The 14,529-nt window shown below is 39.7% G+C and overlaps 1 protein-coding gene across 2 annotated transcripts in view; it reads left to right on the forward strand.

Annotated features, from left to right (window-relative positions):
* Positions 1-14,529, forward strand: part of aopep (aminopeptidase O (putative)) — an 82,707-nt gene that overhangs the window by 62,387 nt on the left and 5,791 nt on the right. For both annotated transcript variants that reach the window (XM_036143873.1, XM_036143872.1), the window contains 2 exons: positions 5,956-6,042; positions 6,131-6,279. In XM_036143873.1, coding sequence (XP_035999766.1) covers positions 5,956-6,042; positions 6,131-6,271 — 228 coding nt within the window. In that variant the 3' untranslated portion in view covers positions 6,272-6,279. The remainder of the gene's footprint in view (positions 1-5,955; positions 6,043-6,130; positions 6,280-14,529) is intronic.

Raw genomic sequence — 14,529 nt, forward strand, 5'->3', positions numbered from 1 at the left:
TATCTATCTATCAAATTGGAGTCAGACAACAATGTACAGATTTATATATATATATATATATATATACACCGGTGTGTGTGTGTGTGTGTCTATCTATCTATCTATCTATCTATCAAATTGGAGTCAGACAACAATGTACAGATTTATATATATATATATATATATATATATATATATATACACCGGTGTGTGTGTGTGTGTGTATATCTCTTTCTCTCTCTCTCTCTCTCTCTCTCTTTCTCTCTCTCTCTCTCTCTCTCTCTCTCTCTCTCTCTCTCTCTCTCTCTCTTGCTATATATATATATATATATATATATATATATATATATATATATATATATATATATATATATATTATATATATATATATATATATATATATATATATATATATATATATATATATATATATATATATATATATATATATGGGCTGCACAGTGGCGCAGTGGTTAGCGCTGTTGCCTTGCAGCAAGAAGGTCCTGGGTTCGAGTCCAACCCTGGGTCTTTCTGCATGGAGTTTGCATGTTCTCCCTGTGCATGCGTGGGTTCTCTCTGGGTACTCCGGCTTCCTCCCACAGACCAAAAACATGACTGTTAGGTTAATTGGCTTCTCCAAATTGTCCTTAGGTGTGAATGGTTGTTTGTCTCTGTGTTGCCCTGCGACAGACTGGCGACCTGTCCAGGGTGTACCCCGCCTCTCGCCCAGTGAACGCTGGAGATAGGCACCAGCACCCCCCGCGACCCCATGAGGGATAAAGCGGTTCGGAAAATGGATGGATGGATGGATATATATACATATATATATATATACATATATATATATATATATATATATACATATATATATATATATACATATATATATACATATATACATATATATACATATATATATATATATATATATATATATATATATATATAAACCCAACCCTGACTTGTACTTCTCAACAACTTTGTCCCTGACTTGTTTGGAGACCTTTTACTTAGAGGTGCTGCAGCCTCTGGTGCCTTTCAGATAAGGTGCGTTAATACTGACAAATCATCTACTGATGTTGTGATAGCACGAACAGCCCATATGACACCTTATTTTATGATAATTTCACACCAGATTAATTACAAACCTTGAATATTTCTAAATTTCAATGGATCGATTGTGAAAAAAAAGTGTTTCTTTTGAATGTGTGTAGCATGCTGTTACATATTGTTTCACCTCATGTTTTTGTGTTAAACAAATCCCGGCAGATTACAGAGCGGCAGTGCAATGAAAGCGATGAGCGCTTATCTTTGAGCTAAAAAACGCTGGCCTGGAGCATCCCTGTGAGTGTGAAAATTGTGGACAAAAGCGAAAGGCCTACTGTCATTGTGCGTGCGGCCAGACGGCTTTGTGTTGGCTGTTAGTGGCCATGAATATTTGTGCAGGTGGGCCTGTGAGCTGCGGGCATGTGTTTGCATGTGTGAGCGTGGGTGCATGACTTTGGCCCACTTCCTTTCCTATGAACCTTGTGTGATTTGAGATTCTGAGTGACTATCTGTGCTAATGTGGTCGAGTAAACGTATGTTAAAGGCTAATCATTCTGTTTTTAACCCTGGAAAAAGACATGGAATTTCTTCCAGGCCATAGAGGCATCAGTGTGTAAACTACATACAAAAACAGTCCCTTGAGCTGTAAAAAAAAAAAAAGCCAACCGGCTCAAACGTTTAGACTGGATTCCATTTTTCTTGTGCTGTTTCTACCCCTTAATCTTGAGGCTTTCCTTGGACTGTTACTTCACATGATGAAGAGCAGTGGTTAAAATACTCAAGAATAAAGTTAGACACCCTTTTAAATAAACTGAAAAGCCATCAATTGCAGATCCCCTTCACATAAACAGTTGCAATATTGAGTGCCAATCTGCAGGATTTGGTTATCAAGGTTGCAGCGAACAGAGTAAGTGACAGTAAGTTCTTTTTTCTCTTTCCCTACTTAACCATAGCTCACCATCTAAAACTGAAAGTTCAATGCTTTACACATGCTTTTAAGGGCACCTTAGTAGTCAAATAAACTATAAGACCCAAATCATTTTTTTTCCCTGTAACTTTTATTCACCCGGGCCTATTTTCAATGAGAGTTTCCACTGTGAAGTCAATAAGTGGGACCATTCACTATTGTCCTAAAACCCAAATTCTCATCATGATCAGACATTTTTTACTATAACAATAAAACAATGCGCTAAAGGCCCTAATTATAATTTGGTTTTATGGAGTAAACACTGTGAAATGATCACAGAGATATGGCAGAAATGTCATGATTTAATCTTCCCCTTAAAAGCAATAGCGTACAGAGTACTGTGTTAAGGAAATCATTTTACAAATTATTAAGGTTACCCCTTTTTGGTGGAGTTTTCAGTATGGTTTGTGTGATACTTCTGGTGCTGTAAATCTTTTTTTTTTTTTGATTTTGAGATGGAAGCCTCTCACTCACTTTTAGCAGCTACTCGACATTGCTGTATGTGCCTAATGACGCTGAACTGTACTAAGTATCTTGTTCCCTGCATTCAACCTATAAGTCAAATAGACAATATATTTTTGTTCCCTATGGTTGTAACAAGTTACATGATAAAAAAAAAAAAACGTTGCTATATTTTCTAGGATGGGCTTCTTCAGGTGGTGGAGCAGAAGAGGTGCTGTGCCCAGAGAATAATTCATAAAAGGACCACAGCAACATATTTACAATTAGCCAACTGGAATTAGCTTTATTTTTAACATGAAGTTATTATAACTGGGAATCCTATCTACCCTAAAACTATACCCTTCTTTTCTTTTGTCCACATTTGTTCAGCAATGGTCTGGCAACATGGGCGTATAACCGAGCTTGCGTCGGGGATAAATGTGGATATCAATATGAGCAGAGCCTGTCCACACAGTAAATATATCACAAAGGTTTCTGACTATATTATAAAAATGTCATTGTGAATAGAAACTTTAAGTTGCTTTCAAATGTTTGACAAGCAAGGAATGGTGTCTCTGACTTGTGTCGTTCTCAATGCTGAATCATTAGCCACAAGTTCTATATTGGCATCAGTTATCTACACATTAGAAGGGTTGCTATGTTAAAATAATGTTAATGAACTCCAAGGCTCGTGAAAAAGATCAATTATGTAGAACACAGAGATTTTCAACTTCAACAAAAGCGAAACACTGTATTTCCTGGTTGAAAAATTAGGTTAAGTTACGGATTTCTTTATCTCATAACCTTTCATTTGCACCTTGACTGTCAAAAATATAGTGCATGAAAGCATTTAATGTGTGTCAACATTTCTCCACACAGACAATGGGACATCCTATCCCTTGACATGATTGTTCAAAATGTAGCTGCCAAGGCTGGCTGATAAAGGGCAAGTGTTAAAAAAAAAATGAGAGTAAACCACTGATAGGTGAAGATGATCAATCATCATGTTACAGTGCAAAGTTAGTCGTAGGAAAGTTAATTTGACGTGTACTCCCTACCCTTACCAATGCTGCCGACAAAGCAAACCTTCCTGAAGCGACCACTCATCCAACAGACAGCTGGATCTCCAGAGGATCAATGTGCATGCACAAATGCTGAAAGTCTTGTTGACATTAAAAGCCAGCTCGCACACTATTAAGCAAACAATTTTATGCTAAACGCGGTGCATGTAGATGGTGAGGAGAGCAAATGAAGGCAAAAGGTGGTCGGTATTTAAGCTTGCACGTTGGATACTGAAGCAACAGTTTTAGCACCTGCATGTGATAAAACCGGTGGTATAGAGTGAAGTCAAGAGCAGTGGTGCAGTAATAAATGAAGGAATGTCACTGCGTAATTGCATGTGCTGTCAGGAAGAGGGGCCCTGTGAGAGGAAACATAGTAAAAAAAAAAAAAAAATGGTAAAAAAAAAAAAGAGGTGCACCAAGCAGCTGCTCTGCCCCAGGGCTCTCCCCAGGAATGTAACCGAGTATAGTGAGCAGCTGCTGGGGCTGCACAGGCCAGGAGGGCAGAATTGGCACTAGAGGGTAAACATAATGTGCACACTTGTGCACACTCTTGCTAAGACAGGAAAAAACATTTCCTGAGGGAAATGAAAGCAGATTTTTAACTTTATCAGTTTTTTTTGTGTTTTTTTTTAGGTGATGATTTATTTTCTTCTAATTACAATTTCTTTTAACAACAGTTTAAACTAACCTTTTTGGGTCGTAAATGGAGCATTGCTCGGCCTCTATTCTGACACTGCAGAGATGAAAGGGGCGAAATGGAGCCTTCGAAGGTTCCAACAAACTCCTGTTTTGAGAGTGAAAGCTTAATAAAGGGCTTCAGAGGCATTGCTTTTGTTCCTTTTCTAATTTATTTTCTGTACTTTTGAGCTTTTGAGATCAAATCAATGACCAGAAATCCCACACTTGGTCACCGAACTTCCCAAAGGACTTGTTGATTACTCTGAGTCTGTGGAGACGGTTGTGAGGAAGACTGAAAACACTCACAAAAAAAAAAAAAAAAGACAGTCATGGGGAAACAGCCAGGATTTAAAAGAAGCAATGATGCTATAAATGATTTTTCATCGAAAAATTCTATCATAGCTCTGTATCTTTTATCGCTCTCTGTCTGCCACACACACACACAAACACGTGCACACTCATATCAGATGATGACAGATGATGGTTGAGGCAGGCACAGAGCTGGTCTCTGATCTCTCCTGTAACCGCAGCAACAGAGCTCCTATTGATCCTGCAGGAAAAAGGCCAGGCATTAGCTTTCTCTCTCTCTCTATCTCTCTCTCTCTATCTCTCTCTCTCACACACACACACACACACATACAGTTGAAACACAAATATACCTTCAGAGAATCAAATTGATGTTTCCAACATGGATATTATTTCCTTTTTCACAGAAGCTATACGCTAATTCCAGATTAATCTCTTGCAATTTTTTAAGATATGTTGACATCAACATTATTGTGCTTTTCAAAGGTGATGTGGGATTAATTACCAAGTTGTACAAAATCTAGTGAAGCCAAGATTGTTTATGGTACATTTAATACAGCAATCACAAACTCTTTGTTTTTGTTATTCTAAAACATGAATGGAGCATTAATTTTATTAAAAAATAGTGAAACAAAGTTATTTTTATTGTATATAATTTAGTAAAATATGTAAATGTGTGAGCCCAACTAAGACTGTGAAAGAAGATAATGTTTTGAGGAAAGAACGTTTTGATGTATATGTTTTTGGCAGATATGAATAATTGTGTATCATCAGCATAGCAATGACAAAGATATGTTTTTTCATAAATTGGCTAGGTGATGTGGCCACAAAGACGGGTCTCTTTTTTTTCCTTATTTCAAGATGCTTCAACTCTTCACAGTTCAACCACTGAAGCTTGCCTCATTTTGTGACAATGGATGCTTACAAACTAAACTAAGCTTGCAGCTAAATTGGTACAGTTGGGGAATCACTTGTGTGGTCTCCACTTCTCATCTAATAGAATTACTTCTAATGGGGGCATTCCCCTAACCACCACCCGCCCCGGGTCCTTATAAATAGGTGATTAGCCCACTTTAAAATGATTAGACATGCTTTTGGAATCATATGTACATAAGCAGGAGACCGAGATTTGAGCCTTGTGGAACACCATGACGATCATAAGTTAGTCTGATTCATAATGAGTTATGTTAAAAATAGTTCTACTAGTGAGAAAGGGGGGAAAACATTAGCTTTAAGCACAGAAAATGTTTAAGAAGCTAAAGAGTTGTCTCAGTCACTGAAAGTGGTCCTTATGAACTTTGAATAAGCACGACTTAAAACAAAGAAACAGTAAAACTGATGTGTCTATCTAAATATATAACATTTTTGTTCAATATTTACCATATTCTGAATTAATATAAAAGTTTGTTTTGTGTGTGAAATTCAAAATTTCTCTAAAATGTAATTTTTTTTCTTTTGCTGTCTGGTTCGCAGGTCCGACATCGCTGGTGCGAGCTGGTGGTCAAACACGCGTACTCTCAGGCTTACTGTGACGTCGAGCACTTTCTGGTTCACGATCAGGTAAAACGTCCGCATCGGTCCCGTATGCCACGGTCCTTTCTGTCGTACACGAAAAATGCAGATTCAGAACGGACCGTGTGTGTTTCAGGCGATGGGTGTGTATCTTTATGGGGAGCTGATGGTTCAGGAAGATCCAGAGCAGCAAGCCTTGGCTCGTCGCTGTCTCGCGTTAGTTCAGGAGGAAATGGACCAATCAGCACGCAGCGTGGTGGAGGAGATGATTCTGTGACAGTGGAGGTGAAGTGTCATTTTTGTTGAGCATATTTTTTTAGTTTTGGTAGTCCCTGCAGGGTTACAGTCATTCTACATGTGAACACTAACTTCTGCTGCTTCTTTCTTTTTAAAACGGTTGGCAGCCCAAAGCCTTTTGAGCAGAAACTCTGCTCACTTTGAATAACGTGTTGAAAATCCAGAAACTTAATTGAAATGTAACGGGTATAATGAATCTCAGAGAGCTTTAGATACTTCTCTAAACATTTTTGAGTTGCATAAGTCGGGCTAATTATTGTCCATCATCTGAACTTTCAAGAGTTTCTGTGTGCTGAGACTTGGTCATATTTGACCCGGTACTGTGCAGTGGCGCCTGTAAACGAAAGCTTCGTGTTCAATTGATCTTCGTCCAATCGATCCGAGCGGAGAGTCTACACGCGAGTCTGCTGGCTGCCTTTGCTGCACATTCCCTTCTGACCCCGAAAGTGAGCTCATAGGCTCTTGTGGCTTCACGGCAGCACCATTACCATATTTGTCAGAGAAGGAATTTGGGAATTTCTTCCTCAAACAAACTGCGCAGGAAGACAGAAAAGCAGAGAAAAATGGGTCAGTGAGCATGTTCCGAAGGGCTCAGGATGGTCTCAACTCAATGTCGAGCGATTTGCACACGGTCCAGCCTGGAATTCCTCCACTGGGTGTTGTTTATATGTATAATCATAGCTGTCAACTAGTGGCCTCCTGGCTTATCCTGAGCAGGGAGAGGATTCTTGCTCTGACACTAAATGAAAGGATGAAAAATTGTCGTTTGGAGAGTAACAAAAGGGACAAAGGGAAAGAAATGAAAAAACTGCGGCGCAAACGGATCATCTTAAATAATGACGGCACAAAGTTAAAAGGATCTGTGTCAGGCAATTATCTATGATTTCATAGTTTGAAAACTTTAAAGTAAATTCACCTTTTATTGCAGTAGCATAATTTCACACAGGTTTATAAAAATCCTATTTTTAATATGAGTACACTTATTCATTAAGGAATAAATTGCCATTATATGGTACTCCTCAGAATCTGTCTTAATCAAAAGTAACAGAAGATTATTTTTTTAAATTTAGAATTTCTTATTTTTCTTTTTTTTTTTAGGTGTTTGGCACTACTCATCAGTAATTCATATCTTTCTGTTTCTGGGATATAAATTTGCCCATTTCTCTTTGCCAGAGGCATCCATATTTGTCCTGCCACCATGCACACTGAGTCTGATGGTGGTGGGAGGTATAGTGCTGGACGATATGGACAAAACTTATATTACTGTATATTTCTTATTTTTGTTCGATACAGTATAATTACCATATCAATATAAACAGAATAAAAGCCCCAGAAAGACTGCCAAGAATGCCCACAACAGATGCCTGTACAAACTTATGAAAATAATTTTACCATGTTTATAAACACCAATATAACATTTTAGAAATGTTTGCTTTAAAAGACAAAACACATAAAACTACATAAAACCCAGAACCTAGAGTTCAGTGACAAATGCTGTAATCATAAACTGTAATGTATTCCGAAATATCGGAAAGGTCATATCACCGTTATTGAATAAAGATATATTGCAAAATATATAGATATTGAACTATTGTCCACTCCTAGGGATGTATTAAAGAAAATTGTTCACAGTTGTGAGAGAACTGAAGGAATGACTCCAACGTAGGGTCACCAAGTATGCATGACGAGCTTTAACAGTATATAAACTCCTATAATTTTTCAGTACTACCATCACAAACATGTGGAGAAGGCTAAACTCTATTGGGACTTTTAACTGGAACCATGTGGGCAGATGTAACTAACATTGACCTTCACAGTTCAGCTTGGTCTGGTATATAACAAAGGATAAATCTGTGTAAAAGCACCTGATGGTCACTGAGCATAAAAGAGGACTCCGTATGAGCTACAGCAAGGGTATCCGGCTCCGTTCCTCGAGGGCCATGGTCCTGCAATTTCTAGATGCATCCCTGTTCCAACACACCTGAGTCAAGTGAATGGCTCATTACCAGTCCTGCGCAACACAATGATGACATGTGGAGGAGATAAGGCAGCCATTTGATCCGGGCATGTTGGAGCAGGGATGCATCTAAAGGTTGCAGGGTAGTGGCTCTCAAGGACTGGTGTTAGAGAGCCCTGATCTGAAGAGATGATACCAAAGAGATCCCGGATTACAATAAGTACCGTCCAGTCGGCAAAAGGTGGCTGTCCAAAGCAGTCAATGTGCTACTAGTGATTTGTTTTTAGAGCAATAATGTGTTAACATGACACTCATTATTCAGCCACAAAGTTGAGCGTGCTCAGATCAAACATTGGATTGTTAGAGATACATCAGCCTGAGATTATGCTGCCTTTATAGAAGATTATAAACACAACACAAACTGTTTTAAATTTTACCTTCAGGTTGGTGCTACAGTTGCTAAAAACAGCCACCACAGAGACAGTTTCATCCCCCAGTCTGTCTGTCTGATGAACACAATGAACACCTCACAGCCTGCAGCTACATGCTGTAAAGCAAAAATAATCACATTTGCCCCTATCACAAATCGGTGAAAAAAAATTATTTTTTTCTTCATATATACATATTTAAATGGCTATACATACACATACATATATGTACTGTTCCTTTTATCCTTTATATTGTTTCCTCTAAAATATAGATAGATAGATAGATAGATAGATAGATAGATAGATAGATAGATAGATAGATAGATAGATAGATAGATAGATAGATAGATAGATAGATAGATAGATAGATAGAGTCACACTTAATGTCTGTGTGCTCTGAGTGTTGGAAAACAAAGTCTAATTTCTTGTTTGTGCACACATACTTGGCCAATAAAGCTAATTCAGAATTAGTTTAAGGCTTTTTACACATCTTTACTAGGTAGAGACAATAAATGTGTCTGACACTGTATTTGGACCTAGAAATCGGGACTTGTCTGGACTCCAGGATAAGTATTATACTTGAAAATGCCGCATAAAGGAATGTATATAATTGACGCATTGTTGCTATAAATCTGTCAGAGTCATGAAACGAGGTTTGTGATCTCGGGTCTTTAATTCATGATCATAAAATAATCCCACCAAAGTTGTTATTAGCAGGTACAGTCATTGATCTTTGTCTAAACTGATTTACTGCTATTGCTGTAGACTATAATTCGCAGCTACCTTAAATCAAATAGAGCTGTGTTCCTATTTCTCCTCCCTCCAATTAATAACACTCCAGGAAGCATCTGTGACCTTGGTTAACTTGGACTTTGTCAGGAGGTGCAGCTAAAAAACTCGTTCGACATCAGCCTCACTGCCTTAAATCCGCTTCGTCAAGCTGCCACAAGACGGGCTTTTATCTTCAGACACAAACGGGCTTTTTTTTCCCCTGCATTTGCTCTGGATGTGAAAGGCTTTCTCTACGAGGGTTTGGCATCTGGCTCAGTCCTGATAAATCTTGCTTACACAGATACGCTGCCACAAACGTTCCCACATCTTTCTGCCATCCTCCTCCTCCTGTCACCTCAGAAGAAGGAGCATTTAGAGATTAATACCCCCACTTTTACTATAGCTTCCCATTGGACTGACCCAAGCAAGCCCCCGTAAACATCAGTGGATCCCACTGGTCATCTGAGATCTCACTCCAATTAAAATGATGGATGAACAGACCTCCTTGCTGCCTTTTCATATCTCTGTAGGGAGGTGGATTTATGTTCCTCTGCTCAGTTTGTGATGCTAAATCGTCTTTTTTTTTTACTTGACAGAGTTTCTACAGAGTCTGGAAAAGTCTGGAACTTGATTTCAGTGTTTTCCAGGTCTGAATAAGTATGAAAAAAGGAAAATAAAAGTGTTAAGAAATATTTGGATTTCTAGACTTTATTCTGAGTTCCATTATTTAATTTAGTGTCCTTCCTTCCTTCCTTCCTTCCTTCCTTCCTTAGGCTCTTATCTCATTTGCTGTTATGCCACCATTCTTCCCTATGTCCTTTCTTTCTTTCCTCTATCTCTCTGTTCTTTCATTCATTCTTCCTTCCTTGTGTTCTTCCTTTTGTCCTTTCTAACGCTAGTGCCCTTGTTTTTCTTTTCTCCTTGGTTTCTTCATTCCTCTGTTTCTTCCTTAGGTCAGTCTTTACTTCCTGTGTCCCTCCTTTTTGTGTCCTTTTCTGTACACCACCTCCTGTTCTCTCATTGCCCTTCGTCTCCTTCTTCCAATGTTCCTTTCGCTGGTCCTCGCTGTCTGTCTTCCCCTCCCTTTGTTCACGAGGTTTGTTTGCACTTTTCATTTGTGCCAACGGCAGAAAAATCTGGGATAAGTTCATCATGACTCGGAGTGTTTCATACTTTTAAAAAGACTGTAAAGGCCAAATAACTGAAGAATTGAGGCTGGTAAAGTTGATTTTTTTTTTTTTTTTTTTTTTACATAGAAAATGTTTAGTAACCCTGACTTGAACGGTCCTCCTTGTACCCCCCCTCCCTCCCTCCCACACACACATTCCCAATCACAGTGGATTATGTTGATTTTGCTGAGGCAGGCTGAGTGGGTTTTAACTGAAAACAACATGTCTATCAAAGGGTGCTCCCTCCTCCACTGTGATTTTAAACCTGAAAAGCACAACTCTTAGTAGGGTAGTAGGGTTGTCTTTACGTATCTTTTTTTTTTTCCCCCTCCTTCCTGGCCAGCCCTCCAGTAATTTTCCTCCCTCCGGTACATGCCTTTGGAATCCCTCTTGATCCGCTTAATGAGGGGCATATCGCCGGGTCAGCCGAGCGTGGCGAATAGGAGACGGGAAGAAGGGTAACCAAGGAAATAGCGGGTGGGAGCGGGCCATCCGCAGTTGTGGTCTTTCACGGCTCAGTTCTGATGGCAGACGTGAGGGTAAGGGAAACAGGAGGCCAGCGAAAGAGAAAGTTTTCACTTTCAGGGTGTTAGCGGTGAACTGGGGCTGGATTCGGGAGGGGAAAACAAAAGAGACAGAGAGGAGATCTTGTTCTTTCATGTCTGGGCTGTGAGGGTTCCTGGCGTGCTGATTTGTGGCTTATGATAAAATCACATTGCCAGGGATTACCACACAGTCCTGACCCCGCCGGCTGCTCTGGCAACCGGATCTCCTTCAGTACGCAAACATCTTCATGCTCTCGCACACATAAAGAGACCAAAACCGTAAAGGGGCCTGATTATTTAAGGGTTTGTATGATTACGTTTGAGGAGACGGTGATTCGAAAGGATGATGATGGGGACTCATCAGCTCGATGGTTTTGACCACACGTCAGTCACCTCGGCCAGTTCCTCCATCCTCTCTCCTGCCAGATACAGAGCTTAGCTGATTGGTGAACAGTGATTTATTTCCTCTTTGTTCACAGTGGCTAAGTTCTGCAGCTGAGGAGAGCATGACCCAGACAGGGAGACAACGGGAAGAAATGTGTGCGGGGACAGCGGAGCCATGTTTTTTTTTTTTTCCACTTCTCCGTCGGTGTCTTTATCTTCCGCTTCTTTGCTGCTTTTGCGGATTCTATTGGATCATTTCCCACCTGTATCTTTTGATCTCTCATCCCGATCATCGTTTTCCAGAGCCCGCGTGTCAAAACGTCCCCTCACACATCTTCACCTCCGCCTCCATTTTAATCCATATATCCAGGATGATTTTGCACACGATGCCTTCATCATGCTGGGTAGCCCTGACGAAGGTGAGAGCCAAGCACCTCAGTGGGTCTACTCGCTGTGTGCTAATGAGGCCTGGTGAGACTCTCTGACTCTGCTTACCCATGCTGACATAGATTTAATCAAACACGCAGCAGCGACCACAATCTGACTCGTCACCGCTGCCCTTTTTCTGCACAACACTCTCTCTTCACAGCTCTCTTGTCAGTCAAGGTGTAGAAGTTAGACCTTCCAGCAAAATACAGCAGTGCTTGCCAATGATGCAATAAAACCCGAACTTAAGTTGCAGTGCCTTGCAGAAGCAAGGTTAGGATTGTATATCAGGCTCAATTTCTTCATGAGGTCCATTAAAAATCACTTTTGTTGGATCAAATTGCTGTCCTGCAGCCTGAAACAAATCAAAACTCTTATATTAACAAAACAGACAACAAATGAGATGTGAAATACAGTTAGATAAAACTTTTTAACAAGATTATTGGAAATAATATACATTACATGATAGGAGTGCAAATCTACCTCGCATATGGATTCAGTGTCAGTTGCAAGTTTGTGCAAAGGGTGTAATTTGGGTTTTTTAATTTTAAATTTTTTTTTGTTTTTTTTACAAACTTGGGGTAGTTCTCCTTCAATCACTGTTGTGTTCAGTTGCTCAGGTCGGCCACATATCCATCTTTTACATTTTTATAGACTCCTTTTAGGTTTTGTGAAAGGAATAAACTGTATTCCACCCTCTAAATGTTTGGGATAACACACATCTGAATTGTACTTTTCCCACTGACAACATTTAACCATTTTTACCTATGTTTTTTTTTTTTTTTTTTTTTATATGAAATCCTTCTGGTCACAATGCATCCATATTGTAAAATCCCGACAATGGCAACTTAGATGCGGGAAATGTGGAATAGTAGCCGCGGGTCAAGATATAAGACAAGTTGGACTACAAACTTCAACATTAACATTTAATGCAGCTCTAAACAAGATTGTTTTTAACCTTGATTTAAATGAACTCAGGATTTTGGCACCTTTACAGTCTTCTGGAAGTTTGTTCCAGATAAGTGGAGCATAAGAACTAAATGCCAGTTCTCCTTGTTTAGTTCTGGTTCTAGGTATGCAGAGCAGGCTGGAGCCAGAAGACCTTAGTGGTCTGGAGGGTTGATACACTGATAACAAGTCTGTGATGTATTTAGGTGATAAGCATTCAGTGAACAGAAGTATTTTAAAGTCTATTCTCTGAGATACCGGGGACTACTTTCTTAGTCTTAGTGAGGACGCGGGCAGCAGCGTTCTGGATCAGCTGCAGCTCTCTGATCGACTTTTTAGGCAGACCTGTGAAAACATTGTTGCAGTAATCTATTCGACTAAAGATAAACGCATGGATTTGTTTTTCCAGATCCTTCTGAGACATCAGTCCTTTAATCCTAGAAATGTTCTTCAGGTGATAGAAAGCTGACCTTGTAACTGTCTTTAGATGCTTTTGGAGGTTCAGGTCTGACTCCATTGCTTCACCCAGATTTCGGCCCTGATCAGTGGTTACTAGCTGAAGTGACTGAAGCTGTGTGCTAACTTTTGATCTCTCCTCTATTGGTCCAAATATTATTACTTCAGTTTTGTTTTTATTCAATTGAAGATGATTTTGGAACAGCCTTGATTTCTTCTAAGCATTTACTCAGCACTTAAATGGGTTCATAGTCACCTGGTGGCATAGTGATGTAGAGCTGTGTGTCGTCTGCATAGTTATGGTAGCTGATGTTATTTTTTATTATCTGAGCTAGAGGGAGCATGTAGATATTGAATCGGAGGGGACCCAGGATGGACCCTTGGGGAACCCCACATGTGATTTTTGTGGTGTCTGATGTAAAGTTACCTACTGACCCAATAAAGTCCCCGTCCTTTATGTAGGATTTAAACCAGTTGAGTGCTGTACCAGAGAGGCCGACCAAGTTTTTCAGGCACTCTAACGGAATGGAGTGATCACCTGTGTCAAATGCAGCATTGAGGTCCAATAGTACCAGCACTGTGGTTCTTCTACGGTGTGGATTTACATGGATGTCATTAAACACCTTGACAAGGGCGGTCTCTGTACTGTGGTGAGCACAGAAACCTGACTGGAAAACGTCAAAGTGACTGGTCATTGATAAGAGGGTGTTTAATTGTTGGAAAACAGCTTTTTTTATAATCTTACTGATAAAGGGGAGGTTTGAGATTGGCTTGTAGTTCTGCAATTGTAATATGTCCAAATAATTCTTTTTCAACAGTGGTTTAATAACAGCTGTTTTTAGGGATTGGGGGAAAACCTGTTGAAACAAAGCTTTTTCAAAGGGGAAGTTTGAGATGGGCCTGTAGTTTTGCATTGGTAGTTTGTCCAAATTGTTCTTTTTCCAACAGCAGTTTGATAATTGCTGCTTTTAGGGCCTGAGGGAAACACCTGACCAAAGGGATGTGTTTATTATCTGAGTCAAATTAGACGTCACACAACAGTCATGTTTTGGACAACTTTCTTAAAGAAAGCTGCGGGTAGAACATGGAGACAGCAGGAGGACGAACTTAGCTGGTGAACCATTTCTTCTAAGCTTTTGTAGCTTATTTGTCAG

The sequence above is a fragment of the Fundulus heteroclitus genome, chromosome 12, assembly GCF_011125445.2.
Source record: "Fundulus heteroclitus isolate FHET01 chromosome 12, MU-UCD_Fhet_4.1, whole genome shotgun sequence".
In the NCBI taxonomy this organism is placed as follows: domain Eukaryota; kingdom Metazoa; phylum Chordata; class Actinopteri; order Cyprinodontiformes; family Fundulidae; genus Fundulus; species Fundulus heteroclitus.